The sequence below is a fragment of the Canis lupus genome, chromosome 5, assembly GCF_003254725.2.
Source record: "Canis lupus dingo isolate Sandy chromosome 5, ASM325472v2, whole genome shotgun sequence".
In the NCBI taxonomy this organism is placed as follows: Eukaryota; Metazoa; Chordata; class Mammalia; order Carnivora; family Canidae; genus Canis; species Canis lupus.
Window position 1 is genome coordinate 30,421,437 of NC_064247.1, and position 14,053 is coordinate 30,435,489.

The 14,053-nt window shown below is 48.4% G+C and overlaps 1 protein-coding gene across 4 annotated transcripts in view; it reads right to left on the reverse strand.

Moving 5' to 3' along the window:
• The window catches only part of ANKFY1 (ankyrin repeat and FYVE domain containing 1), an 82,320-nt gene extending 70,574 nt beyond the window's left edge, over positions 1-11,746 (reverse strand). Inside the window, exons 1-2 of one of the 4 annotated variants that reach the window (XM_049110058.1) lie at positions 11,649-11,684; positions 8,044-8,072 (exon numbers count right to left, since the gene is read on the reverse strand). Coding sequence is in view for 1 of the 4 variants with exons in the window: in XM_025461947.3 (XP_025317732.3) it covers positions 11,649-11,658 (10 nt within the window). In the remaining 3 variants the exon portion in view is untranslated. The other 3 variants (XM_025461947.3, XM_035716260.2, XM_035716262.2) reach the window with 3 other exon arrangements.
• Positions 11,747-14,053: the final 2,307 nt, after the last annotated feature.

Here is a 14,053-nt window from a genome sequence, read left to right on the forward strand (position 1 = left end):
GTATCAGTCAACAGGTCTGTAGAAAACATAGTACTCAGAATATGAGAAATACAAATAATTAGCAGGCAAGGCCCAGCCTCATTATCAAGAGCTCACTGACAAACACGCCTGCCACTCCTGCCTCTGCCTAAGCCAAATGAAAAGGATGGCCAGAGGACACCTCAACTTGCTAGTTCTATCTGCTGGTTATACTTACATCCCACTTGCCTGAGAGACAGGGCCAGCCTGCAGCTACAGACCGCTGATGCTTCTTCCACAAAGCAAACTGAACCCTTTCTCCTCGGTTCCCATCACACCACATTCTAGCCAACCTAAGTATTATGCTCCTCAAGAGCTCCAACCCACAACTGTGCATTTCCATTTCACTTAAACTATGCATCTTCAAGTATTTATGAAGCACCTACCATGGACTAAGCATTACAGATTAGGAATTGCCTCTTGGAGAGGTTTTTAAAAAGATGGTCTAGCTCACACCTCTTGCAAACACTGGCACCAATGTAGTACCTACAAGGCGCTCACAAACAAGAAGGGTGAAACAAAACTAACAGGCACAAGGTATCTGGATACTGAGTTATGAAGACATTTGCCTTGGAGAATAGAAAGTCACTGATTCCTTTAACCCTTAAAATTAGGAGGGCATAAAAGTTGTTTCAAGGAATCCCAGTAAATGTCTTTGGCTATCAGTTATCCACACATAATTCCAAAATCTACAGCAACAGCCCTAATCTCTCTCCAGAATTGCTGACACAAAATTCTAGCTGCCTGGACCTATAAAGATTATCATCAGAGAAGAGGCAAGATAAAAGAAGGCTTCAGGGTGACTTAGGGCTCTTATCGCAAAATCACAGATGCTCCCCTGCCCAGCATCCTTGCCGAACAGTGATACCACCATCATCACACCATTTCTTATATCATGGAGAAAGCAAGTCTGCTTGCAAACAACAAAAGAGTGTCCTTGAAGTGCGATCAAACTGTTAAGAGTTTATATAGGAAAAAAGCATACAGTTACCATTCTGAGCAGTAGCGGAGAGAGGACCTACAGCACAGAGCAGGGGGAAAGGCACAGACTCTGGACCAAGACTAAGTGGGATCAGACCCTGGCCCCACACTTTCTATTGGGGACACCTAAGCCAAATGCCTCATTCTTATCTGTAAATGTGTTGTGACCTTAGAAGACCTGCCCTGCGATGTATGGTCAGTGAATGTTTGCTACTACCACAACCCTTAGAAAGGCAACACAGTCTCATTCCCAGTGGCATTAATCTGGAGCCTCACTAGACTGAGCTGGAACCCAACCTGCCCACTAACTAGCCATGGGACCTCAGGCAGTCACTGCTCTCTGTGAGGAAATGGGAATAAAAGCCGTATCTCAGAGTTTTGTCAAGGACGAATTAAGTCACGTTAAATCATTTAGAGCAGTGTCTGGTTTAAAGGGTTACTATCTACTTCTTCATTAAGTGGCTCGTTTCTTTTTTTTTTTTTTTTTTTTTTTTATGATAGGCACACAGTGAGAGAGAGAGAGGCAGAGACACAGGCAGAGGGAGAAGCAGGCTCCATGCACCGGGAGCTTGACGTGGGACTCGATCCCGGGTCTCCAGGATCGCGCCCTGGGCCAAAGGCAGGCGCCAAACCGCTGCGCTACCCAGGGATCCCAAGTGGCTCGTTTCAACTGATGTTCCCTCCTCTTCCTCCAATTTTCCTTTAGAAAAATAAGCATGGAAATTTACATAACATAGAAAACCTATCATTTCCCCAAAAGGGCTGATAAATATCAGTGAGGACTGTCAGCAGCCTGCATTATAATTTTACCATGTTTCTGCCCAGATAGTAAACACCCACATGCTCTTCACCAACAGCAATCTGAGGTCAGACATCATCGTGAGGAGCTTTCTGACAGTTCATGAGTCTTGACTTAACCAAAAATGCTTAAGACTCAAATATCTGCATTCGCAATGAATAGCCTAACATAATTCTACATATATTTAATCAGCAAGTCATGGGACAGTCAGAGAAGGAACCAGCAGTGGTCTGTACAAGATTCTTCCTTCTAAGTCAGGACTGGGCAAACTAACTCGGTGAAGGGCCAGACTGGACTATTTCAGGCTCTGTGGGCCACACAGTCTATGGCAACTACTCAACTCTGCCACTGTAATGCAAAAGCACAAATGAATAAGCAGGGCTGTTCTCCCCCAAAATTTGTTTACAGACACTGAAAACTGAATTTCATCCACTTTTCACATACCATGAGATATAGTCTTCTTTTGATTTTTTTCTTCAATCATTAAAAAAAATAAAACATATTTACTTATTTATTCTTAGTTCAAGGGCTGTACAAAAGTAAGTCTCAGGTCAGATTTGGCAAACAGGCCAGAGTTACCAACCCCCGCTCTAGGTGATTTTTAAAGAATTAGTCTATCAAAATAATGCCCAGAGCCAATTATGAAAAGAAAAGAAAGCATCTAGTCTGACTACCTACAAGGTTGAGACTTACAACTCACGTTGCTCTAAACTTTGTTTCCTGATGCCTCATGCACACTCATACTTGACTGTAACTTCCCTGTAAATGGCTCCAAATCTTAAAAGCCTCTCATGGAGGATAACCTACAAGTACCACAAACTCATCAAGCCCCAAATCAAAGTTCTTCAAATCAAACTCCTCTTGCTACTTCCATTTCAACTGTTACCCAGATTTAAAAGCCCTATGAATAAATTATGATAATCCACTTACAAGAATATAGTATATAAACTACTTAGGAATGAATACATTTAACAAAAAATATGCAAGACCTGCACACTGAAAACCATAAAACATTGCTGACAGAAATTTTAAAAACTCAGGGACGCCTGAGTGGCTCAGTGGTTAAGCATCTGCATTCGGCTCAGGGCGCGACCCAGGGGTCCTGGGATCGAGTCCCGTATCAGGCTCCCCACATGGAGCCTTGCTTCTCCCTCTGTCTGTGTCTCTGCCTCTCTCTCATGAATAAATAAAATCTTTAAAAATATAAAAAATAAAAAATGAATAAAAACGTAAATAAATGGAGAGTTATCCTATGGTCTTGTAACAGAAGGCTCAGTGTTATTAAGATGTCAATTCTGGGGGAGGGGGGGCAATCTGGGTGGCTGAGCATCTGACTCTCGATTTCAGCTCAGATCATGATCTCAGGCTCCTAGGATCAGCACTCAGTAGGGAATCTGCTTGAGATCCTCCCTCTCCCTCTGCCTCACCCCCATGCAAGCACTCTCTCAAATGAATAAATTTATCTTTTAAAAAAAATGTCAATTTTCCCCAAATTGATCCATGATTCAACATCATCCCAATAAAATTTCAGCAGATTTTTTTTTTTTTTGGTATAACTTAACAAGACCATTCTACAACTTCTATGGAAATGAAAAGTACCTAGAACAGCCAAAACAACTGAGGGGAGGAGTGGGTAAGAAACATGCAGCACTTCCATGACTTGATTTCAAAACTTCAATAACCAGGACAATGTCATATCAGCATCAGGATAGACATTGAGAGCAGCAGATGGCCTGGAACCCAGACGCGGACCTGCACATATACAGCCAGGTGAGGTGGTTTGACAACCATGCCAAGGCACTTCAATGAGGACCGGACAATGGGACTGGAACAACTGAGTATCCATATAGAGCAAGAAAACCCCAACTCACACACCACTCTATGGAAAAGTTGACTCATCTAAACATAAAGATTAAAACTATAAAACTTCTAGACTAAAAAATAGGAAAAAAAAGAGATGAGGCACAGATTTCTTAAATGGATAAAAAGAATCAATTAGAGAAAAAATTGGATAAACTAGACATTATAAATTTCAAAAGTTGTTCTTTAAACACATAAGAAAATGAACAGGCAAGCCACAGACAAGGAAAAACTATCTGATAAGAGTATTTCCAACAAAGGACATGTTATTAGACTATATTAAGAACTCTTAAAACTCACGATAATAAGACAACTCAATAAAAAGTGGCCACAAATTTGAACACTTCACCAAAGAAGATAAATGCATGACAAGTATACAAGTAAAAAGATGCGTATCATTAGTTATTAAAGAAATACAAATTAAAACCACACTGATGGCCACTGCACACCTACTAGATGGCTAAAAGGAAAGTGCTGGCAAAGATGTAGAGGTGAGAATACAGAACAGCACAGCCACTTTGGAGAGAGTCCGACAGTTTCTCCAGAAGTTAATCATACACTTGCCTTGTGACCCAGCAGTTCTACCACCAGGTATTGAGGTAAGAAAAATGAAAACATGTCTGTACAAACAGGAAACAACTCAAAGGTCTAGCTGGTGAATGGACACAAATGGTAGTAATGTAATGAAACACTACTCCCAGGTAAAAAAAAAAATAGACTACTGATACATGAACATACTCCCTCAAAAGTAACATGCTGAGTTCAAGAAGCCAGACACAAAAGACTACACACTACATAATTCCATTTGAAAAAGGGAAATCGGGATCCCTGGGTGGCGCAGTGGTTTAGCGCCTGCCTCTGGCCCAGGGCACGATCCTGGAGACCCGGGATCGAATCCCACGTCGGGCTCCTGGTGCATGGAGCCTGCTTCTCCCTCTGCCTGTGTTTCTGCCTCTCTCTCTCTCTCTGTGTGTGACTATCATAAATAAATAAAAAATTAAAAAAAAAGAAAACAGCTTTAAAAAAAAAAAAAAGAAAAAGGGAAATCACATCACAGAAAGCAGATCAATGGTTGTAGAGGCCCAGAAATGGAACTGATGCAGAGGCCCAGAAATGGAGTTCCCCTGAACTCCTTAAGATTATAGAAATGTTCTAGATCATGACTGCAGTGTACCTACACTACTGTAAATGTCAACTGACAAGTTAAAAACGGTGAATTTTACTGTTCGTCAATTATGCCTCGATAAAACTAACAACACAGTCCCTCTGGGATGCACCTTGACATCTTTCTCTTTCTGAACACCATCACACCAACATTTTCTCAAAGCTATACATCATTCATTCACATGCTCCTATCATCCTTCTCTCATACTTCCCTTGTCGTTGTACTCCACACACACATCCCTGATTGATTTTTTTAAAACACAGCTTCACTGAGCCACTTTCAGCTGGTTCTCCACTGTCTACAAAAGTACAAGCTTCCTACTGAGGTGTTGTGGCTCGTCTAAGAAGTTTGTTGAGGGCCGGAAACGTCTTAATTATCTTTGTAGTCCACTGACAGTACTTTGAACTGTGTGGCATGTTCTCTGAGCATTCAGAAACTGCACATAAACAGAAGAATTTTAGAAATCTTACGACTTAGTAGATCAAATTTCATGACGCTGCCTACTATGGTAGGTGGAAAACCGTCTCCATCGATGTCCATGCCCTAATCCTGGCACCTGTGAATGTTACCTTTCTATGGCAATGGCAAGGGGCGGGTGGTCTGCAGACCTGACTGATGAAATTGAAGAGCTGAGATGGGCAGGCCCCACGAATAATTACATATGTCCTTACGAGGAGGAGCAGAAGAAGCTCTGACAGAGGAAAGGCCATATGAAGACAAAAGAGAGAAATGGAGATGCTAGCCTTGACGATTGACAAGCTAAGGAATGCCAGCAGCCCTGGAAGCGGAAGGAAGAAAGAAAGGAACACATTCTCTCCCAGAGGGAGAGTATGGCCTGGGTGACACTCTCCTTTCAGCCTAGTGACACTGATTTTAGACTTCTGGCCTCCAGAACCATGAGGAATACAATTGTTGTTTTAAGTCCCCCCCCCCCCCCCAGTTTGGGGAAACGTGTTACATCAGCCCTAGGAAACTAATACATTTACCCTTACCAAAAAAAAAGATTATGCACAGTAAAAAATTCTAAAGCCCTAGCAGCTTCTTGCTGGATTAGGGTCAACAGCAAAGTTTTACACAGTACATAAAATGTACAGTTTTGTAACACTTTGCAATAGAAAGAGGAATTAATATTTATGTTTCCTATAGCAGTTAATTCTCTCATATTCTAACCAGTGTATTCCAAACAGTACAAACAAAATTCACTTCAATTCAACGGATTGTCTAAAATTATACAATTAGCAGGAGACTAACCTAAGATTCAAGATCTCAAGCCAAAGCCCTTGCTCATCCCACTGTACCACGCTGCCTAATTTCAGCTCCAATATCAGGACAGCAAAAAACATGTATTGTTAATTCATTAACCAGGAATTAAATGTGTTCTTCCCATTCCCCATCCTAAATGCAATTTCTACGTCCCTCTGCTTACTCTGATTCTAACCCAAACTGTACTCATCAAGTCTTTTTAGATTAACAATATCTTGCTGTTTCCTTTCTTCACAATTCTCTAGTCCTAATTCCAGTGCCAATTTTACCAGTGAGTTAGGGTTATTTGTACAATTCTTTACTGACTAAATGACATTATTCCTACTCTGCTTTAACCATGTCCATGAGATAAAAGAAAAAATAATTGTAAAAGCTATGATAACATTCTATTTTGAGAGACGCCAGGGTGGCTCAGCAGTTGAGCGTCTGCCTTTGACTTGGGGTGTGGTCCTGGGGTCGAGTCCCACATTGGGCTTCCTGCATAGGGCCTGTTTCTCCCTCTGCCTGGGTCTCTGCCTCTCTCTGGGTCTCTCATGAATAAATAAATAAAATATATTTTTTTAAATCCTATTTTGAGGGATCCCTGGGTGGCGCAGAGGCTTGGCACCTGCCTTTGGCCCAGGGCGCGATCCTGGAGACCCGGGATCGAATCCCACGTCGGGCTCCCTGCATGGAGCCTGCTTCTGTCTCTGCCTCTCTCTCTCTCTCTCTCTCTCTCTGTGACTATCGTAAATAAATAAATAAAAGTTTAAAAAAAAATCCTATTTTGGGGATCCCTGGGTGGCGCAGCGGTTTGGCGCCTGCCTTTGGCCCAGGGCTGATCCTGGAGACCCGGGATCGAATCCCACATCGGGCTCCCGGCATGTAGCCTGCTTCTCCCTCTGCCTGTGTCTCTGCCTCTCTCTCTCTCTCTGTGACTATTATAAATAATAAATAAAAATTTAAAAAAAAAAAATCCTATTTTGAAAAAAAAAAATCCTATGTTGAGAGCTATAAGAATACCTGTTGTTTCAGGCATATATTAGGGTCTTCCACAATAACAGTATTTCATTAAAATATCAACTTCTCAGAACCTATCTTCCTTACCAGCAACAGAACAGATAAAAGCTCCTCCCCAGTGATGAATTACTACCACTATGATTTTTCTAAACCCCTCCCAGGGCAGAAGGAAATTTTCCTTCACAGGGGTTCATATCTATTCATTAATCAAGAGTGCTAACTGTAGAACAATCATGCAACAGAGAATATGAAGTAAGAATTACAAAGTAATTTACTTTTGAGAACTCAGGTTAACAACATGGCCTCCTGGAAAGGAAAAGGGGAAGAGGCAGTTAGTACCATCTGGAACACGCAAAGGATCAGTCAGGGCCACAGGACCCTGCCAGTCTGCACCCGCCTGCTTCTCTCTCTCACACACACCATTTGGATATTACTAAAAATATGATGGTGCTAAGAAATAATTCATATCTTGACTTTATACACTTTTTAAAAATTCTAGCAATTGTAACTGTCTTGATGCTTTCACAAAGTACAAAAGCCATCGTTTAACCAACGCCTGCTTTAAAAAATCCTTTTACTTTAGTTACAGATAAAACTTAACTACCCAGGACTCCTTTGTTAGATAAGAAATAGTACCTTATTTCATGTATATCTATATAAACATAGATACACATATATACATAAACATATCTGTTTAAAAAACTGATTCAGTAAAACCATGTTTTATTCAATAATTACTCAGTTTGAAGAAAATGTTTTATGGGCTATGTTGCTCTTCCCTGAGGTGAGTGATGCATAAATCCAGGTTTTTAAAAGTTCCCCAGATGATTCCAATGTGCAGGGTTCTCTGTGTGAAGAGCCGCTCGTCTGAATCAATGGAAAGGCAGCAGACAGAAAGGAACGCGTGTGAGAGCTTCACGGGACCCACAGGTTTGGCGATGGAATGTAGGTCACCTACTTCAGAGTGTGGCTGGACAATATCCGTGACTATAAAACACAATACGCATGCTTTTCTGAGAAACTGTGACTCCCCGTCTGTCCACAGACCCGTCAAGTCTAAGACTGTGTCTTGCTCACTCTGTCACGCCTGGCACAGCAGCTTGCACCTAACAGAAATGAAATACACCTTCCTGAATGTAACCCAGCTCTGTGAAATATCATCTACACATCATGCAGTCTCATCTACTTGTCAGTGGCATGACACACAGCCTTCAAAACCTCACTCTGTGGAGCCCTGGTCATGGGGTGGCTTCATAAGAGATATGCAATAAATATTAGTTACCTAGCTAATTTTCACCCAAATGCCAGTCGGACCGGAAATGCTTCTCATTGCCTGCTAAGAGACAAGCATTGGACACGGCAAAGTATGTCCAAAACAGAGGTCAAGATATTTGCTCCCGAATCTGTTCCTCCTCCTAACAGCCGTTCTCTGAGTCATCCAGACCCAGAAGCCTTGAATCATCTTTGATATCTCTCTTGTCAACATAAAAACAGGCTTCGAAAGTCGTGTCTTTTATACCTTCTGTAAGTCTCACTCGTATCAGCCCCAATGCTCCTTACCAAAGAACTCCTCACCAACTGTGACGGCCTCATCCCAGATCCATCGTCTACCCTGTAGACATGCCCACGTGCCTCCAACGACTCTAGTCATGTCACTACCTTGGCTGATATCACTCAGGAGCCTCACTCCATGGCCTACAGAGTAAAATCCAAATGCTTAACCCATCCTTCATAATCTGCCTCATATCCCACTACTCCTTCCACCAAGAAGAGTGACCTCTTCCCACTCCCATTTCTCCATGTCCAAAAGAGGTCTATTTTCCACATTACATCTCAAACACTATCTCCTGCAGCAAAGGCCTTCCCTCACCACCCAAAACAAACCCCCTTACCACTTTCCTACAAAGCCTCTTCCCATCTGAATTTTCAGTTAACTCCTAGCATCTTCACCTTCTCCTTTACAATACAGTTTCTTACACACATGCATTTCACCTCCCCTCACAGACTGCAGAGTTCTCTGTGAAGAAGCTCTAGGTCTGGCTACTCTGCTTTAACTACCACTGCTTCTCCCTCCTCCTACTCCATGCTCATCCCATCCTCTACCCACAGGGCCTTACGAGGTAGAATTCAAAAAATACCCCAGATCCTTGGCCTACTCCAATTCAACAAGAGAAAGACTGACACAGGAATTTCTCATTTTGTTGGGCATGATGTAAATAAATCATGATGACGTCTCAACCAGAGCCAACTTGCCTTGCAGGAACCCTGCATCTCTCTTCCACACATCCATAGCCACTGCAGTCAATGGATAAGCTTTCTTTCTTTGTGGGGGCGGAAAAATCCTCAAGGAGAAAGTGAACAGGTACTGCTGGTGACAGAAGTGAACCAAATAAGTCAGTGAGCTGTATGCAGAAACCAAGACTGTTCCAGGCCAAGAGAGCTGCAAGGACAAAGATGGAGAGGTACAAGCACTGGGAATGTACAAAGAACAAGGAAGTTAGTGGTGAGAGCATGGCAATGAGAAGTAGGAAATAGTGTTGCAGGGCCAGACCCTGTTGGGAGTTGCAGGGCACTGGAAGGCTTTGTAATATATTTTAAGATCACGGAGAGCCATGAGTGGAGAGTGGGGTATGCAGGGGTAGGCATACTGAGAAGAGTGAAAGAGACATGATCTGATTTTATGTTTTATTTATTTATTTATTTAAGATTTTATTTATTTGTTCATGAGAGATATACACAGAGAGAGAGAGGCAGAGACACAGGCAGAGGGAGAAGCAGGCTCCATGCAGGGAACCCAATGTGGGATTCGATCCCGGGTCTCCAGGATCACGCCCTGGGCTGCAGGCAGCGCTAAACAGCTAGCCACCAGGGCTGCCCTGATTTTATGTTTTAAAGGGAACACTGGAAACTGTAAGAGTAGGCTGTGAGGAAGCAAGATCAAGGAGAAAAAGTAAAACCAGGAAGTCCAAATAGGAAGGACTTTTTTTGACTGATGAAGCAAGTTTATATTAGTAGGATAGCTGCACATGTAGAGTGAAAAGGGAAACTAATATTAGGACAGATTTTAGCTAAATACATCGGTCAAACCAATACCCATGGATGCACAGAAGGGGGAAAAAGGCTGATTACTAGAAGAGTCACAGCGGAATGGAACTGTCCACTCAGCGTCCTCGGGTTCTATTTATACTCCTAGGCACTACTTCCCACAGCTCACACACTCCACCCCCAGACAAACCATTATCAGAAGTTCCCACAGGACAGGCTCACAGATAATCTCATTCTTCCATGACACAGATTTCTATTTGTTTATATTTAAATGAGTATTTCAAAACAAGGGTAGCCAGCTCTGACAAATTCTGACTAAGGCACAAGCAGGACTAAACAGCGCCAAGACTTTCTCCCAACTCTCGCCTTCCTTCCTTCGCGTAACACCTTCGATGCCCTACGCAGATCTTCCTCGTCAAAGTTCTGCAACACTGTTTGCCAAAATCTTAAATCACAACACAGGCCGGAAAACTCAAACACAAATTAAGGTAATAAAAGAGAAGCTGTCAAGTCAGAATCTCAGGCCTGCACTCCCCTCTCCATCATCCCGGGCCAACTTAACCGCGTGGGGACGAAGGACGTTTTGCGGCCTCCCAGGGCTCCCCGGAGGCTCGTGTCGAGGCCCCCGCAGGAACACTCCACTCATCTGTGTGCCCAGCCTGCAGCAGGTCCGCGAGGCGGGAGCCTGACGCCAGGTGGGGCAGTGCGGCCATCCGTACCCCGCAGGACACCCGCAGGCCCCGCTGCACCCCCCTCCCTGCCTCACACACCCCGTCCTGCCCTTCCCGCTGTGCCCAACCACCAGCCATCAACGTCGATGTGACCTGCGATTTATCCCGAGCTGGCTTCGCGCTAGCTTCGCCGCACACCCTCGCCGTCCCTCGTTCCTTTCACTCCTCCCCTGCTTCCCGCCACGCTCAGCCGCGACCCCCGCCCTGACCCCTGCACAAGCCTGCTCCCAAGTCCGGTGCCGACGGGAAAGGCCTGCGAGAGACCCTGGCCGCCCGCGGGGGGCCCGAGGGGGACGGCTCGGTGCAGGCGGAGCTCCCGGCCCACAACACGGCTGGTGAGCAGCCACCGCGCTCGCTGGGCGGGCGAGAGTCCCGGGAGGAGCCCGGCCCGAGCGCGCCACCGCGGGGCGACGGCGACAGCAGCGGGCGCCCCCGGCTCCGGGCCCCCACCCGGACGCCACCTCGCCGCCCGCACACACACGGAGACACGGCCCCGGCTGCGCCCTTCGGCTGCCCGCGGGGCTGCGGCCCCCGCCCGCCCGGGATCCCGCCCGCGGCCGCCGCGGCCCGCGGGGTCACTGGCGCCAGAGGGGCGTCGCCTCAGCACCGCGCCAGGGCTGCCGGCCCGCGCCGCCCGCACGGCCTGGGCAGGACGGCCCGCGAGCCCCGCCGCGCCCCCGCGAGCCCCCCGCCCGGCCGGCCCCCGACGCCCGCGTCGCCCCGCCGGCCCGCCCGCTCCGCCCCGCCCCGCCCGGCGCCTCTCCGCGCGGCCCCGCACACACCCTACCTTCCGCCATGTCGGGCCGGCCCTGCCGCAGTCTCGCGAGAAGTGCGCCGCGCCGCCCGCGCCGCCGGGACGCTGACAGGAGCCCGCGAGTCTCGCGAGAGTCTCGGGGGCGGGCGGGGAGCGAGGCGGTCTCTCCTCCCCTCGCGCCTTCGAGGCCGGACGAGCGGCCCCGGACCCTGTCCGAGCGGGATGCACGCGGCGGCCGCGCAACTGCCAGCACACACCCGGCCGGGGACGGTCCGGAGGGGGTGGAGGTCTCCAGGCGCGTTTGTGACCAGCAGGAAGGGGCTGGGCAGCGGGAGAGGCCACAGGAACTCAGCCGGGGACTCACGGCGCACCCCACGGTGCACCCCACTGCGGAAACCCCCCACAGACCCCACGATGCATCCCACCGGGGACCCCAGCAGGGAGAAGAGGCCATGGCTTAGCCCTTTAAAGCCCACGCAAGTGGATGTGAAGGGCAGAGAGGCATCACATCCCCTGATGACGTCAGCTCGGGGGTTGGGGTCAGGCGGAGCCGGGAGACCTGGGAAGGGACGCTGGGCGCTGGGCGGGGCAGCGGGGCAGCCCCCCCCCCCCCCCAGGGTGTTCTGTGCACCTGCGCACGGCGACCTCTGAGCAGAAACCCAGCCTAGCTGACAGTGCTGGCCTGGCTTGGGGCCTTCCCGCCACCCCAGCAGCTGAGAGTGCGGGGGCAGACCGCTCAAGCGCAGACCTGGGAGAGGCAGGTGTAAGGCCGTGAGACCCAGGTCCCAGGGAGGTCGAGGGCCGGTGTGGGCCCTGCGTCAGGAGGACACAGCAAAGCCCCTAAGTCCAGGGCAGGGAGTGAAACACACCAGCTGCAGGGGATGAAAAGCCTGAAGTCAGGGATTGGGGTTGAGGTCAGGAAGGAGGGAGACCTGCAAGGCAGCCACATGTGGGAAGCCTCAGGTGCTACTTGGGGTCACTCCTAGGAGCATTACTAGGTGCGTGGAGAAGGAATGTGGGGTTTGGATCATGGAAACAAAGGGTCATGGGGTTCAAGTTCTGAGGAAGAGGGAGGGACTGTGGCAGAGGGGCTCCAGGGAGATGGAAGAAGGGGCGTCACGATGTGTCCACGATGGGACCACGTCTGCGCAGCAGTGGGACAGACAGGGAGAAGGCAGGGCGGCCTGGCACCGGCTGGGCACAGCAGGTGGTCTAGGCTGCATGGGCGGTGCAGATCTCACCGCTGCTGCCTGGCAAGCATGGTGGGAGGTGCGCCCGACAGTGGGCCCCCAGGGTCCTCAGGCCCGCCTTCAACAGCCACAAGTGGCCTGCCTACCTAAGAGTGCCCTACAAACACTTTCTGGTGATGTGCAAGTGTTTAGGAGGAATCATCAGAGCTAATGTCCCCAGCAGCGGGGGGTGCCTGCATACAGCAGGAGCTCGTGGTTGATGAGCCCTGAGCTCTGTGGGCTGGGACCCACAGTCGGGAGGACCAGGATCACGTCTGGCTCAGCAGGTGATGTCCCTGCCAGCTCATGCTGCCCTCTTAGGCTCTGCAGCGGGTTCAGTGTGGAGCGAGATTAGAACCCACGGTGCACCCGAGAGAAGATGGTAGACACCACGGAGCAGCACAGTGCGGGGAGAGACCAACACGTGCCCTTCCCGCGGCCTAGGTGCCCACAGCCAAATGGAAACTCATCGAGGGCTAGAGGGCTCCTGCTCATAGCCTCCGTCAGCAGCAAGCGCACCCCTCTGAGAGGCACCTAACAACCTGACCCTGGGCCTTGTCTTCCCAGTAGACTTACTGGCTCGAAACCCCCGAGCTACGGAGGGGCCTTCTGAGTCCAGCCTGGGACACAGGGCATCTCTCGCACTTGGTGACCTAACTCAACACCCCATGGGCTTCAGGAGTGCTCCCAACCTTAGACGCAACCCGAAATATAGACGTTCGGAAAAACCTGAGCACTAGAACAGAGTTCACTGGAGACCTGGCCCAGGTCTTGCTAGGAGGAAGAGGAGCCTCGCGTGGGGTGGTCCCCACTGGGAACACGAGGTGCAGGAACATAAATGCTGGCTGCCTCTGGGGCACCAGGGAGCAGACTCTTTCTGGGGGAAGAGCGCCACGTCACGGTAAAAAGGGGAGGAGGATCATTGGGCTGGTCCTCCCATGAACAGGGTAGCAGCACCTATATGTGGGCAGGGTTGTGGAGCTAGGTCCCCACCCAAACGTGCTCGCTCTACACTTGCTCTGGAGGATCCCTGTGAGAACAGGACTGTGTCTGTCACAGAGCACACAGGGCATGAGCCTGCCACAAAGCAGAAGCTCAAACAACAGGAGTCTGACTTCTGGGCCACGAGGGATAAAGGAGATGTGAACACATAGCGCCATCACGCTCACTCCTCCCGGGAAGGGAGAAAACTTAAGCACCTTGCTGGAA